We start from the raw sequence: 16,152 nt of genomic DNA on the forward strand, positions 1-16,152 counted from the left end.
GAATCTACTGTACTAGGTTACCTTAAGGTAACCTCAGCTTATTGTTGCACATATACTTCGACGTAGGTGATCACACCACCAGGGAGTGGTTGGTTGCAGAACTTACTGAGACATACATGCTGTGTTTCCATTGTTAACTTCTGTCTGCAATTGCATTAATAAAGGTTTGAGTGATTTACTTAAAGAAGATATTGTCTGACTGCTGATTTCACCAATAAGCCAATGATTGACAAGGGACAAGGAACCTACCCTGACACTACCACACTGTAAACGTCATTAGCTTAATGAGCTCGAGTGGAGAACGAACGTATCTGACCTTTTTCAAAAGGAGGCGAGAGAGGACGGAGGACAGGACGCAGGAGGTGAGCACATCTAATTGATAAAGGGCCATAGTCCTTCACCCCCGCCGGCCGAGCACTGCTTTCCCACAGTTCTGTTAACGTTACGGCGAGGGTGTCTGTTGTATTTATTACATCACTTCCTCACAGCTTTGATAGAGATGTGTGGGGTGGCTGGTATATCTGTTACATCTGCTATCCAACACATCAACAGATTACACATACATTAAGGTATAATATTGCACATTAATTATAGTACTACAATGATGGCATAGCCTAACGAAAAACTAATACTTTTATTACCCTTTTGACCCACATTTTAATCACATAGACAGTCAGGGGAAATCCAGAATATCAAGTCTCCGTTACACAGCAGGTGGGAGACAGGGCGACACCATGTGCTAGCTAGCTAACTAGCAAGCTAGCTAGTTAGCACACGGTCTCCCCCGCCTGCTGGAGGCGGGGCGACAGGTAGTGTCCTTTGCCACCGCCTGTCGGGCAGTTCTGTTTTCCTGCAGATGGAGGAATGCCCACATGCAGTTAAGCCCCAAATTGCGGGCTGCAATCAATCTATTTGAGCGTGCAAGTTTGGCTTTTTGAAATACGCGGGCACACTGTGCAGGATGGCTCTGCTTGACAGGTTTACTGGAAATTATAAATGTGACAGGAGCTTTTCAAATGCTAAAATGCACACACAACACTTTTAATTCTTGCATGCGAAGCTTTGACCAATAATCTGAGACCAACAACGAAAATAATACAATCTAACTGACAAAAATGCATTACCATGCCTGAAACATTTCAGAGGAACATTACTTTTTATTAAAATACTTTATTGTAGAAGCTTACATCACAATGATTGTTCCGATTTAAAAAGTTCAGAATAAATCCTAATTATAAATGTATTGGGTTGTTCTCATTTTGCAGTCTGATTGAGAAATCTAAACATGAAATAGAATAGCTTAATGCACATTACATTTCTGTATGTTGTAATGTAAATTATCTAGGCATCAATCACATCAGATTTGTACCACATGGATTCCATTTATAAAGGTTTGATCTCTCTCCCATACATCCCACCCCCCCTCAGCTAATTTCAATTTGCTGTTTTCCAGATAATTAAAATGATCAGTTTACGTAAAACAGGATCACATGCTTGAACGAACCCAGAGAGACACTAACGCTCTAATCATGCTGTTACTAGGGCTGTCAAGATGAAGTCTTCAGAATACAGATCTAAGCTATATTTAACTTAACTAAAAAAGGCGCAGAGTGGAGCATCCAGTTAGGGAGGGTGGGAAATAACTTGGGAGGGAAGTTAACGTTAGGTCCAGGATAAGGCATTCATCACAGCTGTGTAGCTCAATGTACTACCTCTGCATATAAATAAAAATAATGATATGGGTGTCAGCAAGAAGTCCACTTTTGCAACAATGCTTGATTCCCCTTTTCTGTTCATATTCTCTGTTGCAATGTCAATAAAACAAGTAATCTCAATAATGATACAACTTGATTGATGAAATAGGCAGGGGCAACTATTCATTCTGTTGTCGTTCCATTTAAAGCAAGTAACAATCTAATTTCTTAATTTTGGGGGGATTCTAATTGCTAATTCATTAATACCCATAAAGAGAAACATACAAGACAACTTCAAAACTACAAGCATGGAGGTCAAGACTCATCAGGGAGGATTTATTTTCTTTGAGTTAATCAGAGAAATCTGCTGAAACTGAGTAAATCATGCATCTTACTAACAGATGGGCCAACAGTGATTTCACATATTTAAAATTGGTAATAGATATCAGTAGTATCTGTTAAGAGGAATAACAGAGAGTAAGCTACATTCAATATCTGTTAATGAGGTATAACAGGCATCTCCCTATACGTGGCCAGTGTGTAATTACGAGTAGGGGTTGAAATGAAATTCTATAGATCGTGATGGCCAAAGATGGCAGAATTCAGTTCCACTGCTTTCCCATTTGCAAATTACCCCTGATTACAAGTAGGCATTATGGGAGGCTGTCCACCTTTGGCTGAAGGTCCCCTTCTCCAGTAACACACTTACGCAACTCTGAAGCTGTGCCAGTGTGATATCATGTATAAACTCCCTTGATTTTCTATGACTAGGCCTGCAGGGGTAGCCTAGGTACCAGTCTGTTTAGCTATCATTTCACTTCGTGACATATGCCAAAGACTATTCGGTTTAGCATAACAAGGAGCCGAAAGATAGCTAAACAGACTGGTACCCAGACTACTTTTTGTGTGTGTGTGTGTGTGTGTGTGTGTGTAGGGGGGGGGGGGGGGGTGTTATGGCTTTGCCACTAGCATATCGGAATTGCTGACCTTATACACTAAGGGACTTCATTACCCACATCGGACTGCAATGCTAAGTACACACCCAAAATTATACCCCCGATTTTCCACTTCATCTGTTCTTATACCTGCCTTGATAGTCAGTAAACAGATTGGATATCCCTGCCACGGATTCCTCGGTCTATGTCCACAGGTACACTGCTTCTTGACACAATGCCCGCTTAACCCGGAAACCAGCCAAAGTACCAAGCATTAATTCAGATTAAGACGATTACGAAATTAAGCCATCTAATCACTTCTCGAATTCATTTAGTAGTAATGAACCGCTGTCCTCCGGTCGTCAAATGTTCTGAATATGGTTGTGTACAACCCTGCGACCAAGCCACAGATGCGTGCCTGGCGCACACACAAACACAGCAGTGAGCCCTAGGTTCACCCAGAGCAGAAAACAAACAGAAGTGGTCCTGATGTGGTCAGGACATTGAACTAAACCAACATCAACTGGGCTCCTGCCCCCTTACAAATATTACTATGGGTGTGGACACATTTTACTAGGATGCCATCATCCTTGCAAATGTGACAGACTAATGTCTTGAAGCCTCATTACTCCATTCCATTTGACATTGACAGCCACTATGGAATCCATCCATACAGTTAAAATAAGTTTCAATGCCTGCAGCACACAAGCCTGCAACACCCAAAATTATAGCATCAATGACAGCAGACACTGAGGGGCAATGTTGATACTGGAGTGCTGTGAAGGAGGATAGATCATTTGAGTACTTGGCAAAGATATAGTTTTCATGTTGTATTCATATCCAAAAGGTAACATATAAAGGAAATAGAAAGGGAAGAAGACCGCCGTCCCTCTAGTCTTGGCAACCACAAGGATGTGCAGAAGATCTATACATTTAATCATGACAATATTCCAAGACCAACAGAGAAAATAAGTGTAGGTGGTGGTCTTGACAAACATTGTATACTGTATGTATTTTCCTTATCCGCAGAGGCATATCTTGCGATATTATTCAATTCACATCAAAAAGCTCATAAAAAGTCAGAGCCACACGTTTATTGTGATAACTAGAAATGTATTGAGCCCAATAATATAAAATCCTTTGTAAGGTTTGTGAACAAATAGTAGTGGAAAAAATGTTATTCATCTTCTATACCATTCCAGACTCATGCTTCACTTTATAGCATGTCAAACAGCAATTGATATAAAAAACAAAAAAAATACAGGAAAAACTAACAGGTTTCTCTCCGTAAAGGAGTAATTTACAAAAACACTGAGCCACAGGAAAGTCAGACAGAGAGGGGTTTAAAAGCAAACTGGAAAAAATCCTTGAGTAATCCACTTATTGCTTTCTGGATGAGAGAAAAGAGGACGAGTGTAGGGAGTCTATGCAGACTGGTCTCTCGTGAAGGATTCTGTTCTGTTGGATGGGACCAAAGCTGGGTCAGAATGGACCTCAATACTAGTGTATCTGCTTGCATGAACATGAAGAGTGATGACGGAATGTTGTGGACCAGAGGGGAAATTGTGACAGCTGGCTACTGGTCCGTTGGCATGTCTCTGTCTGTTTCTGCTTTAGAGGGTTGCCCCGGCGACGGTGTGTGGGGAGGTCGGGACACGGGGGCAATCCCATGTGCCATAGCCAGGTTCCCTGCAACAATTCCCTCCACTGCAGCGCCTGCCCCCGTCAGGCCTCCTGCTGCCACTCCCACTAGACCAGTAGAGAACCTGTTGACAAATGAAGAGTTGAGACAGAAGAATTAGAATAGCATTATATGGAATTATCTTTCTAGGGTCATATAACACAAGCCAGATATCATCAATACCTGGAGCTGTCTTTACTGTCACTCATGTATTACCTACAGGTGCTTACTGTCCCTCTTAACAGTCTCCACAAAGCATGGTCGTACCTGTAATCAGTAACTCCGTTGTGTTCCGAGTGCATAGCCCCAGGGTCCATGCCAGGCCACTGGGGCATTGCCATCAGATACTCCTTGTTCACACAGTTCTTCAGACTGTCAGGGATGCGGCCTGTTTGGGAAAAAAACACCACAACAGTCAAACTGATCAAAGTCTACTTAATGACAACTCTTGATAAGGTTTTTTGGGATGGACTACAAAACAACTTGTGTGCTGTGATAGATAAACTATATCACTTAGTGGTTAGGGCTACTGTGCCAAGTCTCACGTGGACCGACTGTTGTTCACTCTGCACAGAAATGTATCATTGTATCCTAGTGTATGTGCCTAACGCCTATAAATATGCCGATATACACCGAGGCTTGCATAACTGAATACCTGTGATGGCCCGGCGCACTTCCCTAGCTGCCTCCTCCCGCGCCTCGAGTGACGCCTGCTCACTGTACCAGGATGCGTGGGGAGTGCAAACCAGATTGGGGGCATCCTTCAATGGGCCCTGAGAGAAGCTGGAGAAGTACAGATAAACAGACCGGTGAGACAGATTAAAGAGTGTGTGCAAGGGGGTGTTCATAAAAATAAAATGGTGAATCACAACCGTCAAACCAGTTATTGTTTGCACGTTTAAAATGACTGGGCAATAAGCAGGATGAAGAGGCTATAAGTGCCTGTGGGCTGGGAGGAAGCTGACCTGAAGGGCTCTGTCTCGTGTACGTCCAAGGCAGCACCCCGTATCCTGCCCTCTTTCAGTGCCTGGGCCAGGGCCCTCTCATCCACCAGGCCCCCGCGAGCCGTGTTAACCAAAAATGCTCCCTGACGCATCTGCACATATGACAGATCAGTCAGCAAGCCATGCAGACAAAAATAACACATTGGTAATGAGGGTGTTGTGGGTGGCAGAAATGGTGTACACGTGTGTGTTGGGGTTGTCACAATACCAGAATTTCTACTTTGATTTCAATACCAGGTTTAGTATCACAATACTTGATACCCCGGTAGAGACAGCCAAGTATGCATAAATCAATTAGACTTTGTTTCTACTAATACAAATACATAATGGTAATCATTTATTTGAATGGTACATCTCTATTGCTTAACTGGGTAAATCAAGATGTAGCCTAGGCCTAGCCACAATACAGGTAAATGCATTCTCAATAGGTGTGCATGCATTGAGTGGAGTTTGTTTTGCCTGATTTCATGGGGCTACAGATGACAATCTGTTTCCCTTCCATTTGGGACTTATTTGATTGTACTGATCAACATTTGCATAGAAGTAGATTATTTCCAAAAAATGTGCGCCGACTCTTTAACCAGTTCTGACGTCATTCACGAGGCAGTCTGTTCGCTGATCATCTTTGGCAGAAACGAGGAGACCGCATGAGGGGGAGCTAACATGATGCAGCCCAGACTCCCAGTGCAGGCTAGCAATGACTAACGCCTCAATCACACCGACAGCGTCATTGCATTTCGGTACACCAGAAGTACATTCATTTCCAATGGAAATCTGCGTTTGCTTTGCAGCATTGCGTTGCAGAGGCAGTTACAGTGCGTTCTGTGTGGTGCATATGTTGGATTTATCGAACGTATGCGTGAAACTGTACGCGTAGGCGGCTTGACAGAAATGGTACCAGAAGGTGAATGTTGAACTTTTTGTTGCACACATATCCAGATGTGACAACGACGCTATCGGTGTGATCAAGGCGGAAGTGGAGCAGGCACGGTGCACGCTATAATAAGGGGTCGACTGGACTGATAGATCCGCAATTGAGAGAACTACCCGAAAGTAACAAATTCTAGTACCGAACCGTTTTTCCATGTTAAGAGTATCGAAAAAGTACAGAAGCGTCGGTATACCTTGCAACAGTAGTGGGCGTGTGTCTTATACCTGTTTAATGGTGAAGTCGTTGATGAGGTGATGGTTGTGCTCGTTGAGGCTGCAGTGCAGTGACACACAGTCAGAGTGGATGAGCAGGTCCTGCAGGATGGCCATTCTCTGCAGGCCCAGAGAGCGCTCCACTCCGTCTGGCAGGTAGGGGTCGTAGAACATCACACTGAAGCCAAAAGCCTTGGCCCGTAGCGCTACAGCTTGGCCCACTCGCCCTGCGCCACAAGATACACTCAGACTGGAGGATGGCGTAGCGGTCAGAGGAACCTCTCACTACTTCTCAGAAAACTAAAAATGATTTACTTTAAATATACATTAAAATGGTCTGAGAGGACACCAATAATAATAATAATTATTATAATTATTTTTTTTAAATACACTGCAACTTCGAAACAGATCACATCAGAAAACTTGAATCAACATATGTGTCCTATGATGACTGCACTTGCAGAGAGCCCTCGCTAAGACAAGATCAATTTCCCTCCTCACCCAGGCCGATGATGCCCAGCGTCTCTCCCCGGATGCGGGCAGCTCCGCTGGCCACTTCCCTGATCTGCTCCACGCTGGAAGCCCTGGTGCCCTCTCTCATAGCCTGGTGCATCCAGGTGACGCGGCGGTACAGGTTCAGGATCAGACAGATGGACGTGTCCGCCGTCTCTTCCACTGATGTCGCAGGCACATTACACACAGCTATACCTGAGGGGGACAGAGCACAAAGGAGACAGCGATTAGTTACGATACATATTGAGGTGAATGGATGGATGGGTGTAGTAGGTAGGAGAAAAAGAGATGGGAGGTGAAGCAAAGTATTGATCCAGTAGCCAACCTAGTTCAGCCGCAGCCTTGATGTCCACGTTGTCAAAGCCACTGCCAATTCGCACAATGATCCGCAGGCCCTTGAACTTGTCCAGGTCTTCCCGCGAAAGGCTGATGGTGTGGTACATCAGGGCGCCCACTGCCTCATTCAGTACCTGAAGCACCAGGGAGAGAATGTACGAGTTCAAACATATCCTTACTCTACCATCGCATTAAAAGAGCAAATACATTCCCTAACTCCATTGAGTTGGAAATAGCCCCCCACCACAAAAACAACAGACAGGTTCATGAAGCATCCATTTCCCAACTTTAAAAAAAATGCTGATAGATACTTAGAGGTGTATAGGAGAGTAGTGGTGCTGGGAGAGATCGTTGGTTACCTTCTCGTGGATCTCCTGGGTGGACTGGGCATCACAGAAGGCCACTGTGGCCACGTCCTTCAGGACAGGCATCTCCACGGTGCAGTCACGCCCATCCAACAGAGCCACCAGGGGCCGCGGGTGCATTGGCCCATTCAGAATCGGGGGGCGAATGCCTAGATAAATACAACAAATCAATTTCAGCAATGTCAAATGGGATCCCCCCCATGTCTCCTTTCTATAGCGTCAATCAGATAGACCATCTACATGATCACATAGGCCAAACTGTCAATTTCCACAGTTTCCTCAACATCTGCATGTTTAAGATTGATTGGGGAACACAATCAATAAAACCAACAAAAACATACGTCATTTGTTTTGTTCTTTATGCTGTAAAATAATTTTATTTTCACTTTCAAAGTGATGTATTAAATACAAAGTTACATTTTACACTCTAAAAACATGATTTAAGTGTTCACTGAAGTCTAGGGATTACAATTATATACAATATGATGATATACTGTGTCACTTAAGAAACGCGACAGGAAACCTGCCCTATACACGTCACTAAGTAAAATCCCATATGAATGCATTATGTCCAGCATGGACAGAGGTAACCCATTTTTGCAAAATCCCTTTATGATGACCACAACACATCTACAAAAAGCCAGGATGTGTCTCAAAGTTATAGTGTCATTGCAAATTTAACCTATTACACTCTAAGGCAGCAGTATTCCAAAATTCCCACGAACTAGATCCATGGTGCCAAAAAGGACAGGTTTCAAAATGTCAGTATTTCAATAAATAACTGCTACATAATGCCCAATGATGGCTTAACATTTTGGGGTTTATTGAGAACACAATAAAATGGCCCAAACATACCATACAGTGCCTTCAGAAAATATTCACACCCGTAAACTTTTGCCTACACACACACTACCCCATAATGTCAAAGTGGAATTATGTTTCTCAACATTTTTATAAATTAAAACAAAATAAAAAGCCAAAATGTCTTGAGTTAAAAGGTATTTGTTATGGCAAGCCTAATTAAGTTCAGGAGCAAAACGTTGCTTAACACATAAGTTGCATGGAATCACTGTGTGGAATAATAGTGTTTAACATTATTTTTGAATGACTACCTAAATCTCTGTACCCCACACATACAGATAAACGTAAGGTCCCTCAGTCAAGCAGTGAATTTCAACCACAATGACCAGGGACGTTTTCCAATGCCTCGCAAACAATGGCAGCTATTGGTAGATGGGTAATAATACAAAAAAAACAGATATTGAGTATTCCTTTGAGCATGGTGAAGTTAACAATTACACTTTGTGGTGCACCCAGTCACTACAAAGACACAGGTGTCCTTGCTAACTCAGTTGCCGGAGAGGAATGAAACCGCTCAGTGATTTCACGAGGCCATGGTGAATTTAAAACAGTTAGAGTTTAATGGCTGTGATAGGAGAAAACTGAGGATGGATCAACAACATTGTTGTTACTCCACAATACTAACCTAATTGACAGAGTAAAAAAATAAAAGCCTGTACAGAATAAAAATATTCCTTAACATGCATCCTGTTTCCAACAATGCAATAAAGTAATAACGAAAAATAAAAAAAAAAGTGGCAAAGCTATTAACTTTTGGACCTGAATACAAAGTGTTATGTTTGGGGCAAATCCAATTTAAAAAACATTACTGAGTACCACTGTACATATTTTCAAGCATAGTGGTGGCTGAATCATGTTATGGCTATGCTTGTAATTGTTAAGGATGGGAGTTTTTCAGGATTTAAAAAAAAACTGAATGGAGCTAAGCACAGGCAAAAACCTGGAGGAAAACCTGTTTCGGTCTGCTTTCCAACAGACATTGGGAGAGGAATTCACCTTTTAGCAGGACAATAACCTAAAACACAAGGTCAAATCTACACTGGAGTTGCTTGCCAAGAAGACATTGACTGTTCCTGAGTGGCCTAGATGGTTATTACTACCCGAACTCTACCCAGGTTACCATTGTTTTTAAATGTTTCAAATTGCTTTACATTTAAAATCACTTAGTGTTAAGGGGAAAGTCGCTGCTCAGCTATTTTCAGGTTTCACTGACAGAGTACCAGAGTTCCTCCATGGAGATGGGAGAACCTTCCAGAAAGACAACCATCTCTGCAGCACTCCACCAATCAGGCCTTTAAGGTAGAGTGGCCAGACGGAAGCCACTCCTCAGTAAAAAGGCACATGACAGCCCGCTTGGAGTTTGCCAAAAGTCACCTAAAGGACTGTCAGACCATGAGAAACAAGATTCTCTGGTCTGATGAAACCAAGATTGAACTCTTTGGCCTGAATGCCAGCGTCACGTCTGGAGGAAACCTGGCACCATCTCTACGGTGAAGCACGGTGGTGGCAGCACCATGCTGTGGGGATGTTTTTCAGCGGCAGGGACTGGGAGACTAGTCAGGGTCGAGGGAAAGATTAAGAGAGTAAAGTACAGAGAGATCCTTGATGAAAACCTGCTCCAGAGTGCTCAGCACCTCAGACTGGGGCGTTGGTTCACCTTCCAACTGGACAACGACCCTAAGCACACAGCCAAGACAACGCAGGAGTGGCTTCGGGACAAGTTTCTGAATGTCCTGGAGCGGCCCAGCCAGAGCCCGGATTTGAACCCGATCTAACATATCTTGAGACCTGAAAATAGCTGTGCAGCGACGCTCCCCATCCAACCTGACAGAGCTTGAGGGGATCTGTAGAGAAGAATGGGAGAAACTCCCCAAATACAGATGTGCCAAGCTTGTAGCATCATACCCAAGAAGACTCGAGTCTGTAATCGCAGACAAAGGTGCTTCAACAAAGTACTGAGTAAAGGATCTGAATACTTATGTAAATGTGATATTCCAGTTTATTTTATTTCTAAAAAACAGCTTTTGCTTTTTCATTATGGGGTATTGTGTGTGTGGGGGGGGGGGGGGGGGGGCAAATGTAATCCATTTTAGAATAAGGCTGCAACTTAAAATGTGGATAAAGTCAAGGGGTCTGAATTCTTTCCGAATGCACTATATATAAAAATTGCCATTTCAGAGTACACAATACACAAAGCTGTCTGCTCCATTCTCAAATACAGACAAGGCAGTCCTCCAACCCCCACCAGACCACTCCTCATCAGGGGAGACTCCTCCAGCAGATTAGCAGAAGGGTGCGGTTGGGGACACAGGCTTGTTGAGCTATCATGACCTAAATGTCTATGTCTGGAGGCAGAAACCCCTGCCCTTCTGCAACAATACACAGCCTGCCTGCCAGCCCTATCGCCACAAACATCTCATAAATAAACGTACATACGACGTACACCTAAATTAGCAAAGATAGATAATAGGGATGGGCATTTGAAATTATTTCACTATTCGAATAATAATCACATTTATTAAAACCCTTTTTACATTCGCAGATGTCATGATATTTAAGATACCTGGATAGTCGAAACACATGTAATAAAGCATGTCTTTTTTTTGTACTTCAATTGAGACTTGCTAGCACGACTGGAGTGGCAGGGGCCGGTGAGGGTGTATGGCAGAGAGGGTGCAAGCGAGTAGCCAAACCGACGTACGCTAGTCAAACGTGTTGTTGCCATAGATTATGTATACCATCTGGTAGTGCCCGTCTTAACTTCATCAGATATTTGTAAAGAAGCTAGCTAGCTACAGTAGAGGCTATGTTGCTGTGCTGCCTGTACTTGACTCCCAACAACTCCATTCATATGAAACAACAGGCTGTTTGTTAATCAATCATTGTAGCTACTCCTAATTTAGCCAAAAATAATTATGTCATTGTATTTCCATTTAGAAATACCCAATTTCACTTGCTCATATGGCGCCTTTCACTGCAGCGCTGCATTGATTGAACGACAATAACAACAAGCGACACGTGTGAAATGTGTGTAGGCTACCTGTGCGTCTTTTTTATGGGGCGCACTCAAACTGTTGTACATTTTTTATGTCATGGTCTATCCTTGTAGGCTATATAGCAACATCACAGATAATTGTATTTCATTTTAAACTAAGCCTTTTCATTGTTAAAAATAGGCCTTATTTTTTATTGTCTTCAAAAATGACTAGTCTATGAGTAATCAAATACTAATTTCAGTTTGGATATTCGAATAACCATGCCCATCCCTAAGAGATAGCTGGAAGATAATTCATTAACAGTTGAGAAATCCCCTAAAGTAATGCAGCAATTTAACTCTGCTAATCCTTAAAGGGCAGTAGAATGCCAACCCACTCCAATAGCGCAATTCTAAAACGTTAAGGCCAGAGTGCCAAGTAGAGACAGCAGAAAACTCTGAATGACAAGCAAAAAAAATAGCAATTACCAGTGTCTTTCTAAATCATGACACTAAACACAAGTGAAAATGGAATTAACAGGCACACAAGGGGCCTTTCGTGAAGCTACAATTTTTTTTTTCTCAAAGAGAAGCCTAGACATTATTGATTCTTTAAAGAGACGAGAATGCAGTACTCAAAGCAACAGCACTGCGTGCACACAGACCACGACACTTGTGACTGTCAATTCCTTCCTTTGCTTAATATGAAGGCTCCAAGTACAGATTACTGTTCTGTTTGCCAACAAATTCCATCATTCCTCCTCAAGGACAAGTCATGGAAAAATAAATTGCTTTTTTGGCTCATTCTAATCTGATCCAGAAAATGAAACATAGCAGTAATAAGGCGCTAGTCTGACAAATCTTCACAGGCGATTGGAGCAGAATATAAACACACAACAAAAGCAGAGCGCTCACCAAACCTACAAAAATAACCCATTTCTATCTATACAAAACAAAGTCATGATTACAAATGAACCTAAAGACAACAACAACAAAAAGGTGCACGACAGAAAGATAGCAGAGCTGGCAACACACATGCACCATATGGTCTTGGAGACAGACGCCTGGCAGTGTATGTGCATGACCATGTGTGCGTGTGTGTGGAAAGCCTGGTCTGACCGGCAGCAAGGCCATGCACACAATGCAATTCATTCAGCGTTCATTCATTCTCCCCCTCCGTCTGCCACTGTGGGTGTAAGTGAGCTCGCAGGGAGGGGTGGCTGATAATGCTGCAGGACCCCACCCAGCCCCCTGCCACACAAGCTCCAGAGCACTCTCTCTCTCTCTCTCACACACAATACCAGAAGAGACCCCAAGGACAAAAATGCTAAACCAAATAGCAGATTTGTACTCTGTCCTATCCATCTACCCCTGCTTCCCCTCTCTCGTCCCAGAAAAACAAGACATTCATCCTCCTAACCTTGCATGCTGCAGTTGACCAGCCTTTCTTCCTCTCCTTCTCCACTTACAGCTACTGTCAGAATGCTTTCGCTTGGCACAATCCCAGGCAAACACCCTCCTCCTTCTGCCTGCCCCCTGCTCCAATCAGAGGGAGGAACAATTCAGCCTTAACCAACCAAAACAAAGCTTATTAGCATTGAGACGCTAGGTTAGGTAGTCCTGCATGTGCGCCATTTGTGGACAAAAAAGGAATAACTTTTGGGGGACATATTTTGACACCGAGGTAAGCAGAGAGGTGGGTCTACAACAGATCCACGTTTGGAAAGTCTGTTTAATAATACGATCCTTTAGATATTTTGTCTCAAATTCCCATAATGACCAACCCTCCTGCCCACTGGCACAGTAGGTTGAAATGGAATTGGCTTCCCGCAGACTGTTTTTGTGCAACCCAATACAATAGAAAGCAACGCTAGTGTATGTAAATATACCCACGTTGCTAAGAGCAGCTAGGCTGCTACTTGATATGCAGTAAACTAGATTAATAATAAAGTGCATAATATGCCAAAAGCTATTGAAGAAAAAATTACAATAAAACATAGCATAACCACATGTAAACCCTTGAAAAGGCACAGTGCTTTCAAAACTGAATTTTCTGTAGTAGATAGTGTGGATATATTTAAATAGATCTATGAGGTTGGAATAATACTGTTGAATTGTGAAAATTATGATAATGCCCTTTAAGTGTAAGAGCAGTTTGAAAAGACCCCCTGAAATTTCAGCCTGGGGATGGAGTTTTAGTTAATAGACCAATAAGAAAGAGTTCCAAACCTCTGTAAATAACAGCAAACCCAGCAGCTGATTGATGGAGCCCACTGTGCACTTGCGGACCTTCAATGCTGCAGAAATGTTTTGGTACTCTTTCCCAAATCTGTCTCGGAGCTCTATGGACAATTACTTCAACCTCATGGCTTGTTTTTTTTTGCTGTGACATGCATCGTCAACTGTGGGACCATATAAAAGACAGGTGTGCTTTTCCAAATCATGTCAATTGAATTTACCACAGGTGGACTTCAATCAAGTTGTAGAAACATCTCAAGGATGATCAATGGAAACAGGACAGTCCTGAGCTCAATTTCAAGTCTCATAGCAAAGGATCTGAATAATTATGTAAGTAAGGTATGTTTTTTTTATTTTTATAAATTTGCTAAAATTTCAAACAAAATGTTTTTGTTTTGTCATTATGGGGTATTGTGTGTGTAGATAGTTTTCTCAAACTATTTATTTAAAACATTTTAGAAAAAGGCTGTAATGTAACAAAATGTGGAAGAAGAGAAGGGGTCTGAATACTTTCCAAATGCACTCCTGTTTTTATCAATGTATGTAACCTAAACAGCCAGTGATGACTTGACAAACGCAACATGAAGGACCACAGGCAGGCACCCTCGCTCTTTTGTCGATTATGGAATTAGAGCTGTTATTCAATCAATCATTGGAAAACCCTTCCCTTCACACATTGGACAGAGTATAACACTGGTCGCATTCCCCTGCTCAGATGCTGCATGCATTAACCAATGGTTGCGTGCCACTTCATTAACTGTTTCATCAACTGACAGATTGCTATAACATATGTGGTTTGCTGATACGTAAAATAACTATCCAGGCGTTGTAAGATCTGGCATGTCAGTAACGCCTGGGCAGAGGAACGCTCCCATTGTCTGCCATAATGAAGTCAAGCACAACTTCATGCTGTCCATCACCTATTTATGTCTATGGTCCATCATCCGGGCATTCTACATTGGATAAAAAAATACAAAATTTTCAAGAATCCTTAGCTATGTTAGTTAGCTACAGAAGCTTGTACACGTGGATTGTCAGTCCCTAACGTGATATGGTAAAAAGTATGTACTGACCTTCACAAATGCGGTCCAGCCTCTGGCGCTTGACTTTGTGCTTATCCATGAGAGCCATCAGCGTTTTTCACCCCAGCCAAAGCACAAACAGACCAAAGGCTTAGCTGTAAGGTACACAAGACAAATAGTCAAAACACTTCCTGGGGAACAATGTGTACCGATGTACGCCTAATAAAATTAACAGCGTTTCAATATTTAGATAAATTAGCTACGTGACAGGCTTAGCTACTAATTCATAAAGTTGCTAGCCACGCGACTAGTCGTAGCTATGGCTAATAAAGTTGTTTACTTAACTCTGCTTAGAATTTTTTTTGCTAACTAACTATTTTAGTTAACCCCCCTAGCTAGCATGACTGCTGGCAAGAGCCAACACAGACAATTAGGGGCTAACTACCCAACTCATTTCCATATTAACTTTCACACTATTCTGGCTTCTTAGCTAACGTTAGCTAGCTAGCTAATACGTAAAACACTTTGAAGCTTCAGTTTATAAGTAGCTAACGTTAGCTAAGCAGTAAGCAATATACAAACTTTAACGTTAACTATGTACTGTAGCTGGCTAAATGTTGTTAGATAACTGTTAGCAGCCTAACTAGCCACCGTCAGCAAACTAAAAAGTAGTTAGCTAGCCTAACAATTCAAAGTCAGTAGCCAAGAAAGTCGTGTGGCTAACATGGCTAGTTAGCGTACCGAACACCAGGCAAACGTGAGTGTTCGCGAAAACAGGCCTGTTTTACAAAGCTATCAGCTAGCTAGTAAGCTAATAATAACTAGCTAGCGCTGATAAATTACAGGCATACATCAACACACAAGTTCAAGCGGCGAAAAACAATTGTTTGTTTCAATAGAATAATACGACTAACGTTTCGGAGCAGTAACATTGTAGCTGTTGGATCAGATCAGACCACTAATTGGTAGCTAGCTAAGGTTCATTCATTACCAAATAGTGCAGGTTCTATTCTTAGTGCTGTGGGGTCAAAATTAGTTGTCTTCCCACTGATCCGCTCGTCATGAATCCAAACAGTTTGTTTAGAGGAGTCAGGTGACAGACGAGTCACAGAATGAAGAAAATCCTATATAAAGCACTGTTAGTTGAGTGTGGCGCCTTCACGTAACACAGGAGGTATTGCATCTGGCAGGCCGCACACTCACCATCCGCCCGATTGCTCAGGGACCACATGAGGTCGATTCATTTTTTTCAAGATGGCAAAGATCATAATGTATTCTCAACCACAGGCAGGTTGCTACTTCCCTTTTCCATGTATTGCCCAATTTAATCGCTACAGTTCCAGTGAATCTAGTGGAGGGCAGTCACAGACAGGACAAGAGTGGACT

General features: G+C 42.5%; 1 protein-coding gene across 4 annotated transcripts; it reads right to left on the minus strand.

Annotated features, from left to right (window-relative positions):
- Nucleotides 1–1,137: 1,137 nt before the first annotated feature.
- Nucleotides 1,138–15,922, minus strand: LOC139583219 (C-terminal-binding protein 1-like). Of its 4 annotated transcripts, none has more exons than XM_071414067.1 (10): nucleotides 15,681–15,922; nucleotides 14,818–14,921; nucleotides 7,666–7,820; nucleotides 7,296–7,440; nucleotides 6,959–7,165; nucleotides 6,470–6,684; nucleotides 5,276–5,406; nucleotides 4,966–5,093; nucleotides 4,578–4,698; nucleotides 1,138–4,395 (listed from the first exon to the last, which is right to left on the minus strand). In XM_071414067.1, exons 2-10 carry the CDS (start codon nucleotides 14,873–14,875, stop codon nucleotides 4,206–4,208), a joined length of 1,350 nt encoding a protein of 449 aa, XP_071270168.1. In that variant the 5' UTR covers nucleotides 14,876–14,921; nucleotides 15,681–15,922; the 3' UTR covers nucleotides 1,138–4,205. The 4 variants fall into 4 exon arrangements, with proteins under 4 accessions (XP_071270168.1, XP_071270159.1, XP_071270175.1 ...); XM_071414058.1 differs by having other exon boundaries at nucleotides 15,758–15,921; XM_071414074.1 differs by lacking the exon at nucleotides 15,681–15,922 and adding an exon at nucleotides 12,927–13,042.
- Nucleotides 15,923–16,152: the final 230 nt, after the last annotated feature.

Source organism: Salvelinus alpinus, chromosome 1 (genome assembly GCF_045679555.1).
Source record: "Salvelinus alpinus chromosome 1, SLU_Salpinus.1, whole genome shotgun sequence".
Lineage (NCBI taxonomy): Eukaryota > Metazoa > Chordata > Actinopteri > Salmoniformes > Salmonidae > Salvelinus > Salvelinus alpinus.

Excerpts from the sequence above, each read along its gene's own strand:
- LOC139583219 (XM_071414067.1), bottom strand. The coding sequence starts at position 14,875 with ATGGCTCTCATGGATAAGCACAAAGTCAAGCGCCAGAGGCTGGACCGC. Across the intron at positions 7,166-7,295 it reads CAAGGCTGCGGCTGAACTAG|GTATAGCTGTGTGTAATGTG; the intron begins GTTGGCTACTGG and ends TGTCCCCCTCAG. Across the intron at positions 4,396-4,577 it reads AACGGAGTTACTGATTACAG|GTTCTCTACTGGTCTAGTGG; the intron begins GTACGACCATGC and ends ATTTGTCAACAG.